At 33.6% G+C, this 12922-nt stretch overlaps 3 protein-coding genes across 5 annotated transcripts; 2 read left to right on the top strand and 1 right to left on the bottom strand.

Annotated features, from left to right (window-relative positions):
- Positions 1 to 6112: 6112 nt before the first annotated feature.
- Positions 6113 to 6466, bottom strand: LOC144555613 (E3 ubiquitin-protein ligase MPSR1-like). Its single transcript, XM_078304008.1, has one exon. It carries the CDS (start codon positions 6464 to 6466, stop codon positions 6113 to 6115), a length of 354 nt encoding a protein of 117 aa, XP_078160134.1.
- Positions 6467 to 7442: 976 nt separating this feature from the next.
- LOC144556079 (uncharacterized protein At5g64816-like) lies at positions 7443 to 9443 on the top strand. Of its 3 annotated transcripts, none has more exons than XM_078304575.1 (2): positions 7443 to 7529; positions 8818 to 9443. In XM_078304575.1, the coding sequence occupies exon 2, from the start codon at positions 8863 to 8865 to the stop codon at positions 9241 to 9243; it is 381 nt and encodes a 126-aa protein (XP_078160701.1). In that variant the 5' UTR covers positions 7443 to 7529; positions 8818 to 8862; the 3' UTR covers positions 9244 to 9443. The 3 variants fall into 3 exon arrangements, with proteins under 3 accessions (XP_078160701.1, XP_078160702.1, XP_078160703.1); XM_078304576.1 differs by lacking the exon at positions 7443 to 7529 and adding an exon at positions 7539 to 7561; XM_078304577.1 differs by lacking the exon at positions 7443 to 7529 and adding an exon at positions 7740 to 7762.
- A 687-nt stretch (positions 9444 to 10130) lies between these two features.
- CRD1 (dicarboxylate diiron protein, putative (Crd1)) lies at positions 10131 to 12534 on the top strand. Its single transcript, XM_078303253.1, has 5 exons — positions 10131 to 10802; positions 11034 to 11098; positions 11182 to 11509; positions 11687 to 11785; positions 12195 to 12534. Exons 1-5 carry the CDS (start codon positions 10335 to 10337, stop codon positions 12456 to 12458), a joined length of 1224 nt encoding a protein of 407 aa, XP_078159379.1. The 5' UTR covers positions 10131 to 10334; the 3' UTR covers positions 12459 to 12534.
- The last annotated feature ends 388 nt before the right edge of the window (positions 12535 to 12922 follow it).

Genomic DNA, 12922 nt, shown 5'->3' with positions numbered 1-12922 from the left:
TGTGAACAGTGTTTCGGAAATCTTTGGTTTTCCTAATTATCTCGTTGTTAAACTGTTTCGAGATGCGTGCACAGAAAATCCAACTGTTTGGAGATGTGTGCATAGGAAAAATTAAACAGCTAGATTCAGAATTTTAGAGATTTCAGAAATACTGTTCACGGGCCAGAGATTGCAGCATATTTCAATTAGATTCAAATTCGATACTATCGGGAATTCAGAGATAGATAATTACCTACTTCTAAATTTTGAAAATAATTTCTGCCCAGGTATTATTAGACTTACAATCCCTATTCAATTACTTGGTAGCTTCTACCAAGCCTTTCAAAAAAAAAAAAAAAACAAATCCCTGTTCAAACAAAATGCCTACCCGAAGCTAGCCCAACTGGTTTAAACTTATATTCTCCGCAGGCCTAGTGAGTTTAATCAGGTTTGAGAAAGATTTTATTTGTTCTGTTTCTTTAATCAGGTTTCAAAAATAATTTAAATCAATATATAATTTAGCTTAGTCCAAAAAGTAAAAAAAAAGATGCAAAATGCTTATTTCTGTAGAAGGAGACTTTGGATTCAATGTACCAAATAAAAATGAAAGAACAAAAAAATTAACCTACTAACACCACTACTAAACCTAATTCAAAAGAAACAAAAAAACCTAAAAAAAAAAACCTACTGGACTCAAAGACGACCTTCCCTGATGTTATACGCATCTCCATCCATCCTCTCACACTCTAAGACAAAAACCCTAAGCATCTCCAAATATTTCAATTGGCAATTGTTGACGAATTATTGACCTAATTTCAACTCGAGGGACATTATTGTCAGGCTCTCTATCCTGTGGCATCTTGTACCGACACAATGGGCACGATATGTGTTTCTCCAACCATTTTTCTATACATTGGCCATGATATCTGTGCTCACATGGTGTCTCCTTCACCACCGCCTCATTGTTTTCCTTACCAAATAGTTTTTCCATACAAATGGTGCACTCTTCTTCCGGCTCCTCTTCTTCTCCGCTTTTAACAATTTTTAGTGATTGAATGGTAGCAGATGCTCTAATGACAGGTCCGCCCATAGCAATATTGTTCAACTCCGAGCCGGAGCTGCCGATCGTCGATAACTCAACAAGGTCAGAAAAATTTAGACGTGCCATGGAAATGAGACTCGAGAAAGAGCTAGCGATCCTTAACTTCTTTTTCTTCGTCTTAATTTTTATGGTTGTTTGAGCCGAAGATGAAGAGAAGTCAGATATATAGGTTGTTCGGTTTATTTAGAGGTGTACGAATCGGGCCGAGTTAATTTTATACTTGTACTAACTTAAATTAGTTTTATTCGTATTTTATTTTTATCCATATTTTATTTTTATTCATTAAGATAACGAATAATAACACAAACAACAGTAATTAGCTAACAAATTAATAGAATGTATAATTTAATGTAAAAATATTTTATCTAATATCATAAAATAGAATAAAAAATATTTATTTTTATTTAATTTGTAATTGTTTATTCCATTATTTTAAAAATACAAATTATTAATTAAATAATTATATAAAATACTAAATATAGTAATCTTATAAAAAATACTAAATAGAAAATTATGTTATTTAATATAAATCAATTTAATTATAACAATACAATTATATACTTGTATATATAAATAAAAGCAATTATATTATATGATAACAAGTATGAAATAGTTCTTACTTCTTAGTCATATTTTTATCTAATAAACCAAAAAAAAAAAAATCTTACTTATATTCATACTGGATAAGTTATCAAAAAAAAAAATTATCCATACCTGTATTATTGAATATAATGATCGAATAAACAGTTATCATATATTGACACCTCTTGTGACAACAGACGAAACTCTATCTAATTAAATTTCCATTAACTATCAAATCGAATTCCATCAAATAATGTAATAAAGAAAGCTCTACCTTCTAATTGTATTACGAGACAGCTACCATCAAATCCGATAATGAATTAATAAAAATATTTTTTTTTGGAAGATCAATGGTTTTAAATACCTACTAAAGATTCAATTGATAAAAAAAAAACATATTTACAACGAATCAAATAACTCTCATTTCTAAATCTATTAATTTATTTTAATCAATTTCTCTAAATTGTGCTATATATTTTTTTTAATCCCACTTATTGCACTCTTAATTATGCTATTACCTTATTGTCTATCTCTCTCCACGACTAGATCCGATTTCCTCCGAGCCGCTGCACTCTGACGATCGACCGGATCTGCTCACTGTCACGTTTCTATCGAGATGGATACTCTACGCTCAAAGTTCCGATGATACCGTACTCACATCGGCTCCGGTCCCTCTCCTCTCGAATGAGTTGATAGAGATGAGCGAGAGAGAAGGGAGAATGTTGTTGTGTCGGAGATGAGACTTAGAAAGATCCAGAAGACGGAACGGGGAAGGGAATATAGTTAAGGAAAATTTGTTATTGAGTGTATGGCTTTGATCTCGAGTTAACTTTTGTAATACAAATTTATAAAAGATCGGGTATAGTGTGCCTTTTTTGTGCTCTAAGCATTTTAAAATTGAAATGACTTGTTCTAATTAATTGGCATGCTAAACAAGATTCCATACATGTCAAATTATTTAAGTCACAAATGTTAATATACACACTTAAAACAAAAAAAGAGCAATATTAAACATAAGAATAATATCATTCTTGATACCAAGTTACCCCTGAACTAAAGAAGGGTGAAATTTCTAATTTTTAATTACAGCTCAAAAGTAAGATAAACATCTATATTGGCAATTGGTTTTGTATGCACAAGTGAATGACTTATTTTGTATGCACCTAGGCAATATTACGTGTTTCATGTATTCTCTCAAAAACTTCAATATTATATATATATTTCCTCTTAAAAATTTATAATATCATATTTCTCCCTTAAAATTGCAAAAATTCACATATTTATCCAATTCATCAATTTTTTTATTAATTTTAAATCTACCATTCATCTAAATTTATAATTCTCATCATACCCATATTAGAATTAAAAGAAATTTATACTACTTCTAGAGTCTCCCCTTTTCTGATTAAAAATACCGAAATCGTTATATGAACAAAATTAATAACATATACAAATTCACAAGTTATCTTCTTCTTTTTTTGAAACTATTTGACAGGAGCTGTCAAATTACATAAAAAAAAAAAAAAAACTATACATCATTTAATAACTGGTGCCTAACAATATTTAAACCACAACTCCGCTTCCAGTACCACCCTTCGTCCCAATATTTCATCCGGTAGTCCGGTACTCCGAAATTTATATTAATAGCATAACCAATAAAAAAAAAAAAAGATAAACCAAAACATCCTAGATTTTGAGGATTTTCATATTTATCGGGGCAGCACAGCCAATTTGCGGCCCATTTATGGAGGCCGCAGATTGGCATAGAGATCTCCAAAACTTAAATATATTTAATATTACAGTGCATTTTTTTTGTGCCTTAGGAGATCTTTAAGTCAATTTGCGGCCCCTCATAAATGAGCCACAAATTGTTTGTGCGGCTCGGATAAATATAAAAATCTCCAAAATCTAGATTTTTATTTGTGCTACAAACAAAAATTTCGGTCCGGTACCATTCTTCCTCTGAAAACTCGCTCGTTGTGCTCCCTCCAAATTAACCAGAAGGTGCATATCAATTTGTTCATCCGTTCGTTCAAATTCCGCTGTCCATTTTGAGAGAACCAAATTCACAAGTTATCAACGAACTGATTTTGTATAAAGAGGGGATTAAATTCGACGTTCAATCGCACACTATTCTAGTAGTGTTATGTATGTGAACCTGATTCTAGGAGTATGCGGGGGGTGACAGGGGCGTGGCAGGGAGGCGGCAGCCCCCTGCGAACGGTGTCCGAGACTACGAAAATTCTTTATCCGACGGCCCAGATTAGTCAAATTACCCATTAAGATGTGCGGTCCAGATTAATCCGTTTTTCGCACCCTTTCAGTGGGTTTTGTATTTTATTTATACATTAAATCTCTCTGTAATTTGTTGTAACTGACTTTGAGAAATAGTGGATTTTGTTTGGCGAGCGGCCGTGGATTTTCTTCCCCTAGAGGGTTTCCCACGTAAAAATCTCTGTGTTATGTTTGTGATTTTTCTCAATTTTATTTCTTTCTGTGTTGTGTGATTGCTCTCTGGTACTTGAATTCCTAACAAGTAGATATATATACTCTGCAGGCTCTTTTTTTTCCAATCAAATCGGGTTAATGGGCCTTGAATCCGATATATATGCATATAACATTCTAATGATAAATGGGCTTGGATCATCATGACTTGTTAAATGAAATGAAAGAGAAAAGATTTCATCGGATTTGTATCCAGATGATATATACATTGATTCACTACTTGGGAAAATCAGGTCGTCTTACTGATGCCAAGGAGATGTACGAAGAATTGCAAAAAAAAAAAAAGGGTTCAAACCAGTACCAGATTGCACAAAGCCTGCTTTGGATGTGTAACGGCTCAAAGAGAGTACTGGACTGCAAAAAAAGCCGGTACCAAACTGAGTTTTTTCGGATGCGTACCGGCTCACTAAATGAAGGCAGCGGGCGAGCACAGAGAGAAATAAAATTAGACAGGGGAGTGGAGTATTTGATGGAAACAATGCCGGAGATAATGAGAAAAGGAAGATATAAGAGTATAATGGTCTGTAGAGTCTCAAATATTTTATTTTATTACTTTTAGAAATGCTTAATATATTGTGAAATTAATAATGAGCAAATATGTGAGTTGTTGTAATTTTGAAGGGGAAATATGATATTACAAACTTTTGAGGGTGCGTAATATTGAAGTTTTTTAGGAGAATACATGAAATTCCCCCAAAAAAAATAATATATATAGATGTATATTTAATTAAAATCATATAAAAGATTAAATGCGTAATGAACAGAACATAACAAATATTAAAATGGCAAGACATGATTTCACTTCTATGTAATTGTATGTAATTGTGCATCTCCAGCTTTTTTATTAACTTTTGATAATTGGTAGCATCAAAGGAGACTAGACAAGAAATAGACAAGGAACTAGAGAACAATCAAACCGACCAAAAATATCAGATTCGTTGTAACTTTAAGCATAAACATATTATTTTTGTTTACATGTCTTTTTTTTATTAAAGAAATAAAATTGAGATATCTGTGTTTTGAATTTTCTTGCTTTGATAAAAATAAACAATTTAGTTGAAACTTGAAATTGCTTATTTGTATTTTTATTTTTATATTAGTAATGTAATTGCATATGTGCGAAATGAATGATATTGATAGTTTATTTTTATTTATTTTCTAAAACTAGTTAAATGTTATATTAGTATTTATTTGTTATTCATCTCCTATTGTTTTGTTACCTGATGATCTTGACAGATAATAGTAGAGTAAAATAAAGAAAATTATTAATGAACAAAAATAAAGTATGTGTAAAGTCAATTCTTAATAAATATAAATATGAAAATACTTTCATCCAAACTGTGTCCCTTATCGTACCCATTAACACATTGAATTCTAGCAAGTTTGAAATTTGGTAAGAAAATTGTGTTGTAACACTGAACTTTGAAATTATTTAAGATGGAACTACAAAAATTAAAAAAATTAAAAATTGTGTCACATATCAGTGCATTTCATAAAATTTGCTACGTTTTTTATCATCTTTAATCTCGTAGTTTGTTAATATAGGGAACAATATTTTAGTTCACTTCTCTGCATTTTTTATCAATTTTATAAAATGTGTAGTTCTTTTATCATGTTGTCAAATATACGAGACCACCACCACCACCACCATCAGGTATAAAAAAAAAAAAATCCCCAAAACTAATTTAAGTCAATATCCAATCATGCTTAGTCCAAACAAAAAAGCAAAATGCGTATTTCTCTGTGATTTTGAATTCACTGTACCAAATAAAAAAGGGAAAAAAATGAAAAATTTAACTTAATTAAAAAAAAAACCCTACTCGACTCGAGACCTTCCCCTACGCATCTCCATGATCCATCCTCTCACACCCTAAACTAAAACCCTAATTAGCTACTACACTAAGCATCTCCATCCATCCTCTCACGACGAATAAACCTAAATTCTTAAACTTGTTGGACATTGTCTGGCTCTGAACTAATTCTAACTTTCTCCTCTCTAATCTCCTGTGGCATCTGGTACCTACACATTGGACACGATCTGTGTTTCCTTAACCATTTCTCTATGCATTTTCCATGGTACCTGTGCCCACAAGGCGTCTCTTTCACCACTGCCTCTTTGTTTTCCTTACCAAATAGCTTCTCCATACAAATGGCGCACTCTTCTTCCAGCTTCTCTTTTTCTCCGTTTTTAACAATTTTTAGCGACTGAATTGCCTTGGAGGCCAGAGCAGATGCTCTAATGGCAGATCCGGGCATAGCAAAATTGTCCAAGTCCAAGTTGGAGCTGTATAACTGCATGAGCTCTGAAAAACTTAAACGTGACATTGATCAATTTTCGGTAGATGGAGATGAAACTCGAAAAAGAGCAATTTTTTGCTTCTTGTTCTTCGTCTTAATTCGATGATTGTTTTAAGCCGAAGAGGAAGAGAAGTCAGATATATACATATATATATATATATATATATATATATATATATAGATTGTTCGCTTTATTTAGAGGTGAACGAGTAGGGCCTGAGTTATTTTTATTCTTGTACTTAAATTAGTTTTAACTCGTATTTTATTTTATCCATATTTTATTTTTATTTATGAAGAGAACGAATAATAAAACAAACAACCGTTATTAGCTAACAAATTAGTAGCATATATAATTTAATTTAAAAATACAATAAATATATATTAAATACAGTATCTAATATCATAAAAAATAATAATAAAAAAATTATTTCATTTGTAATTTTTTTTATTTCATGATTTTAAAAATACAAATTATTAATTAAATAATTATATAAATTTCTGAATAAATTAATCTTATCATAAATTATGAAATTATAAAATGATATGTAATTTAATATAAATCAATCTAATTATAATAATAAAATTATGTAGTTATATGTATAAATACAAATAATTATCATATATGATTTTTATATTTATCAATTATCTTATAGAATTACAAGTACAAAATAGTTTTTACTCGTACCTTTATTTAACAAGCTAATACATTTTCAAACTTACTGCACTAAAAAATTACACTTCTAGAAAAACTTTGCGGGATCAATAAAAAATTAATCAACTTTTTACCGCAGAGAACATACAGAAATTACCAACTGCCAACGCAAAATAACAAGAAATAAGCTCTACAATTTCGACAGTAATTACTACATGGGCCTCCAATTTATAAAAAATGCTCTTTTAGATAAGAACTTCGGCCCAATGGGCTCAGTCTTATTTCTTTTTCTCTAGTTGAAGTAAGAATATATGACGTTAATTATAGGTACGATTTCATCTGCGAGTAGAGCTAGAACGCCAGAAGGGCGAACGAGCTCCATAAACCCTAGTCTTCTCGTTGAAATAGGAGGTGAATTTTGAATACTATTATCAATTTGCTTTGTGTGTATTATTTCATTTTTGTTTTTTCATAAATATGCTTCCGTTATTTTCTCCCTAGGGTTCATTTGTTTAGTTCAACTGTTGCTTGATTGATCTCAGAACAGAAGTACACAACATGACAACACACATATTTTGGGGTAGCTTTTTTTTCTTTTCTTTTTTCTAAATTTTGGCGGGGTAAGAAAGGGCGCCTGGGTTTGAGTGAGAATTCTTGCAATTCTCTTTCTTTCAATAATTGCATTTCTAGTTTCATTTTCCAGCATATGTTTCTTTTGGAATGTTTAGTAAAATATAAAATATTCTGGCCAGTCCAATTTCGAGCTGTAATAATAATAACCATCCCTTGAAATTTTGGGTTAAAATCACCTCTAGGTTCTCTCTATCAGAATAATATCTGGGAATGGTTACCAGATTAATACTGGAACTCAGCTTCAGTCTTGCACAGAGTTTCAATTTCATATTTGGGGTACAAATGGCACTGTTATCTGGTAAACGATCAAAATCCTAAGGTCGAGCCCTGGAGGTTATTTTGGACAAGATTTCATCAAGCTATTTTGGTTTACAATTAGTGTAAAAGGACTATTTTGCAAAGTTTCTTTCTTTATTTTGGTAGCCCGTTCTAACCTTATCTCTCTCAAACAATTTCTCATTAGCAAGCGAAACTCTTGTCTATTAGGGTTGTATATGTACTATTGTTGTTGTCCTGAAAGGGCAGATGTGTTTAATTAAATAGAGGACATATATGAATTCATTCTTGGTTTCTTTTGGGGGAAGTTAGCATTTCTTCTCTTGTGGAACTATAGTTTGCTCATTCCGTATTATTCTGCTAATTTACTTCACTGTTCCAAAAATAATTTTGCTAGGACACCAATTCCATGCTCTACTGAGAGATGCTAATTTGTTTATGTAAATATGTCCTTTAGTTATTGCCTGAATTTTTGATCTCTTATGTGTATGTATTGTACTTAAACGTCCACTATCCTATTTTTGGTTACCAAGTATGAAATTTCAGTTTTCAACTGTCCCATCCAAGCTCTCTAATCTAATTTTCTGATGTGTTCAGTTTGGAAATTTTTGTACAATGTAATTTATGAAACTTAAGTACATAACTAACATATATCATGTTTTTTGGCGTTACAGATACAAAAATCACAGAGCATAAACATTGCAATCATCCCAATTTGCATTGATTGAATTCCATCTCCTTGCTCTATTTAAACTTTGATATTCTAATTAAGCCCACATCTCCTATCCAGGTAAGAAAATTTTACGAGGTTAACCCTGATAAATCCCCAACTTGCATGATGGACGGCATCTGGTGGTCTTTACTAGGAGCTGCTGTACCGGCCTTGCTTGCTGGACAAGCAATTCGTGTAAAGAGAAGGAGAGATGAAGAAAACCGTCTGAAAGCTGCAAGAGGCCGTGAAAAGAACTCAGACGAAGTCTTCGTGTGTGAGCGGGTCTGCACATCTAAGCGGATGTTGAAAAAAGTCGGGGCATTCTCTAAGGACCCAATACCCGATACCTGTGTAACAGTCTGCGGGGTGTCTGAACTGGATGCATGTGCAGATGCGTGCGCACGAACAGTCTGTGTGAATCAGCACCAGGTGCCGAACTGGAACGATATATGTCTCAAACGTTGCCAGAGCGAGTGCCTGAAGCTATCCTCCAATTTGAATTAGTAGGACTTCAAAAAAAAAATGATTGTTTAATTTTTTTTGTTATTTTTCTGTTGTTTTTTGTTTTGCCTGTAGCCTTGTACTGGCTGTCCAATGCATGTAGTTTTGAGAAGTTAATCAAATTATGTAGAGGATTTGGCATGCCCTGGTTTAGTAGGGAAAAAAAATAATATGCTAACCTGAAGTATGAGCAATTTCTTAGCGCTGACAAACCTTTTATCAAACAAAAAAAAATGAGAAAAAAATTACAGGAACCTCAATTTATCCATGTTTGCATTTGATGTGAGAATATTGCACCCGTTGCAATTTTATATACACAGGAAAGCTAAGTTAGTGCTTGATGCAATGCAAATCAATGGTCTAATTTGAATAGAGATCTGACCAGACAAATATTATAGTAATGGAATTATTCTATATCCGAGTGCAATTATTTGATTTTGACTTCTGCAAATGTAGGTAATGCAGCAAAGGATTCTGCTAACCATGTTGAGTTGTAGATCGAAATTAAGAATGCTGCTATTATACGTAGTCTGGAGCTTAGTGTCAAATCAACCTTATATTCATTTGGAATGTCTGCTAAGTAATTTCGGGCATAGTTCGAGCATGGTACAGATTAAACCGGCCCATTAAAAGGCCGATTCAAATGGACTATATTTGGGTCTTAAGATATTCCTATAAGATCAGGCCCATGACATATACAGTATACACCTTTCAATTAAGAGCAGTTTACTTCCGGTTTTCAAACCCACCGATCAAAGAATTCAGAACAAAGTGCTTTTTCCTATGGGCACTCTGATCTGCTCCGTGCCACTGTGACAGCCAATGTGTAATCCGTAGAGCTACTCAGAACTCTCCACGTGTCCTCTCTACGGCCACTAATTATCTCTCCCACAACACACCATAATTCTCTACTTCACGATTCTCTTCCACCTGTCATCACCTGATTTGAACCCTTGGATTTCCACCGGATGACACTCCCAATCGCCAAGACGAGATAAAAATAAGCTCCTTAATTTACCTCTCTGCTTCTTTATCCATTACAAGATCACTCTCTCTCTGTACTCTTTCTCGGCCGAGAAACAAGCAAATTAAAAATGGCGGCCACTGAGCTGTCTCTTGTAAAACCCATCTCTCCCATGCAAAAGCTCAACCGACCAATGTTGAAATTCTCTACAGTCCGACTCCTCAACCCGTCTCAATTCAGAGTCATGGCCACTGCCACTACCAATACCAACACCACCCCAAAGAAGAAATTTAGTAAAACTGAGATAAAGGAATCCCTGCTAACCCCGCGGTTTTACACAACTGATTTCGATGAAATGGAGCAGCTTTTCAATACAGAGATAAACAAAAACTTGAACCAAACAGAGTTCGAGGCATTGCTAAATGAATTCAAGACGGATTATAACCAGACCCATTTTGTGCGCAACAAGGAATTCAAAGAAGCGGCTGATAAGATGCAGGGCCCACTTCGTCAGATTTTTGTGGAATTTCTGGAGAGGTCTTGCACTGCTGAGTTTTCAGGGTTTTTGCTTTACAAGGAGCTTGGAAGGAGACTTAAGGTTAATTTTATTGTTATTATAGCGTGCTATTGTTAAAAGTACTTGAAATGTCTAGAATTGATTGTTGAAAGCCAAGTCTTAAGAACCAATGCTATGTTAGTCAACTGTTTGATGAATTGCCTCATCGTGACAAAATCTCTAGTGAAAAATGTGCATGGATTTATGAATTGTAGTGCGTGGCCATATTCACTGACTAAATTACTAATTATCATTTTGAATTTTTCATGACAGAAAACAAATCCAGTGGTAGCAGAGATTTTCTCTCTCATGTCCCGGGACGAAGCCAGACATGCTGGGTATGCAAACAAAATATCAACACATTTTTAATATATTTTCTTTCTTTCAACATCCAGTGTTTATAATTTAAATACATTTTCAGGTTTCTGAACAAGGGGCTCTCTGACTTTAACTTGGCATTAGACTTGGGTTTCCTGACCAAAGCCCGAAAGTACACCTTCTTCAAGCCAAAATTCATATTCTACGCCACCTACCTGTCAGAGAAAATCGGGTACTGGCGGTACATCACCATTTATCGGCATCTGAAGGCAAACCCTGAATACCAGGTCTACCCCATTTTCAAGTACTTCGAGAACTGGTGCCAGGATGAGAACCGGCATGGTGACTTCTTCTCCGCTCTGATGAAAGCTCAGCCACAATTTTTGAATGACTGGAAGGCTAAGCTGTGGTCCCGCTTCTTCTGCCTTTCAGTAAGATTGATTGACCCCACTAAGTTTTAAAAGATACTTTTAAATTATACGAACTTTTTAACTTCACACAAAAAATTCCTGAGAAGTTTCTCTTGGTTGACACCACTGAATTTGGCTCCCCCATTCTGATATATGGTTGTATTAAGATGCATTGATATGATTTTTATTATATGACAGGTGTACGTGACAATGTACTTAAACGATTGTCAGAGAACCAAATTCTATGAAGGCATTGGGTTGAACACCAAGGAGTTTGACATGCATGTTATTATTGAGGTATGTTAATATATTTGATTTATGATTACCTAATCAAGGATTATCCTGCTGCATGCCAATTACTGGTATTGGTGGTTTCAATGATAAGGTTTTATCATGCTATAATGTTATATGTTAGTGCTTAACCACTTACAGAGGACAAAAAAAAAAATTAATCAATGAATAAATAAAAAATAAGGAAATAAGAGAAGTCAAAATATAATTGAAGGCTGGTTCCCTTACCTAGTGGTACCATCTGTTATTGTTCTGCCAGTATGGTATAGAGGTCCAATATGACAATGCTTGATCCTAATATTCTTTATGCTTCAAATAGAAACGTTACTGATAAAAGTAAAACCCTCCAGGAAAAATTAGCAATGCAGTACTGCAGTACTCTAATTCTTGACTTCTTTAATGTACATATTTTCAGACCAACCGCACAACTGCAAGAATTTTCCCGGCAGTTTTGGATGTAGAGAACCCAGAGTTTAAGAGAAAACTCGACAGAATGGTGGAAATAAATGAACAATTACTTGCCGTCGGCGAATCTAACGACATGCCTCTTGTGAAGAACCTTAAGAAAATTCCTCTTATTTCGGCTTTGGTGTCAGAGCTGATAGCTGCCTATCTCATGCCCCCGATTGAGTCAGGATCAGTTGATCTTGCTGAATTTGAGCCACAGCTTGTTTACTAAATCGGGTTTGAATATAATGAGGCATTGTCTCAAATTAATAACGTGAGATCCGAGTTGAGAGATATTTCTTGGGATCGTTCTCAACTGTTTTGTAAAGTAAATTGGACAATTAGCTGAGAGGAGAAGAAATACTGGAGATGAAAACTTGACGCCCCGCCTTCTTATTTATCTTAAATACAATTTATGAAAATTTTGTCTTTGTATTCTAAAAAATTAACTTTTTAGTTATAACTTCGCATTTTTTTTCCTTCTTCATTCTTCGGTAATCCTTTCGTCAAAAAAATTGTAACCTCACTTTTCTGGAAGAAAAAAAACGAGGATCCAAATTTAGTACGTACTCGCAAAAACTGATATTTACAAAACATTCAAGACATTTATACAAATTCAAATTTAAAATTGGAACAAACTGTGAAAACAAAGTGAAACTAAGCCAGAATATACACCCAAAGGGGAAGCAAATTGAC

This window comes from Carex rostrata, chromosome 6 (assembly GCF_964058835.1).
Source record: "Carex rostrata chromosome 6, lpCarRost1.2, whole genome shotgun sequence".
Lineage (NCBI taxonomy): Eukaryota > Viridiplantae > Streptophyta > Magnoliopsida > Poales > Cyperaceae > Carex > Carex rostrata.
Note: the sequence above shows the minus strand (reverse complement) of the source record. Positions and strands in the feature narration are given on the sequence as shown.

Excerpts from the sequence above, each read along its gene's own strand:
- CRD1 (XM_078303253.1), top strand. The coding sequence starts at position 10,335 with ATGGCGGCCACTGAGCTGTCTCTTGTAAAACCCATCTCTCCCATGCAA. Across the intron at positions 11,099-11,181 it reads GACGAAGCCAGACATGCTGG|GTTTCTGAACAAGGGGCTCT; the intron begins GTATGCAAACAA and ends ATACATTTTCAG. Across the intron at positions 11,510-11,686 it reads CCCGCTTCTTCTGCCTTTCA|GTGTACGTGACAATGTACTT; the intron begins GTAAGATTGATT and ends ATTATATGACAG.
- LOC144556079 (XM_078304575.1), top strand. The coding sequence starts at position 8,863 with ATGATGGACGGCATCTGGTGGTCTTTACTAGGAGCTGCTGTACCGGCC.
- LOC144555613 (XM_078304008.1), bottom strand. The coding sequence starts at position 6,466 with ATGCAGTTATACAGCTCCAACTTGGACTTGGACAATTTTGCTATGCCC.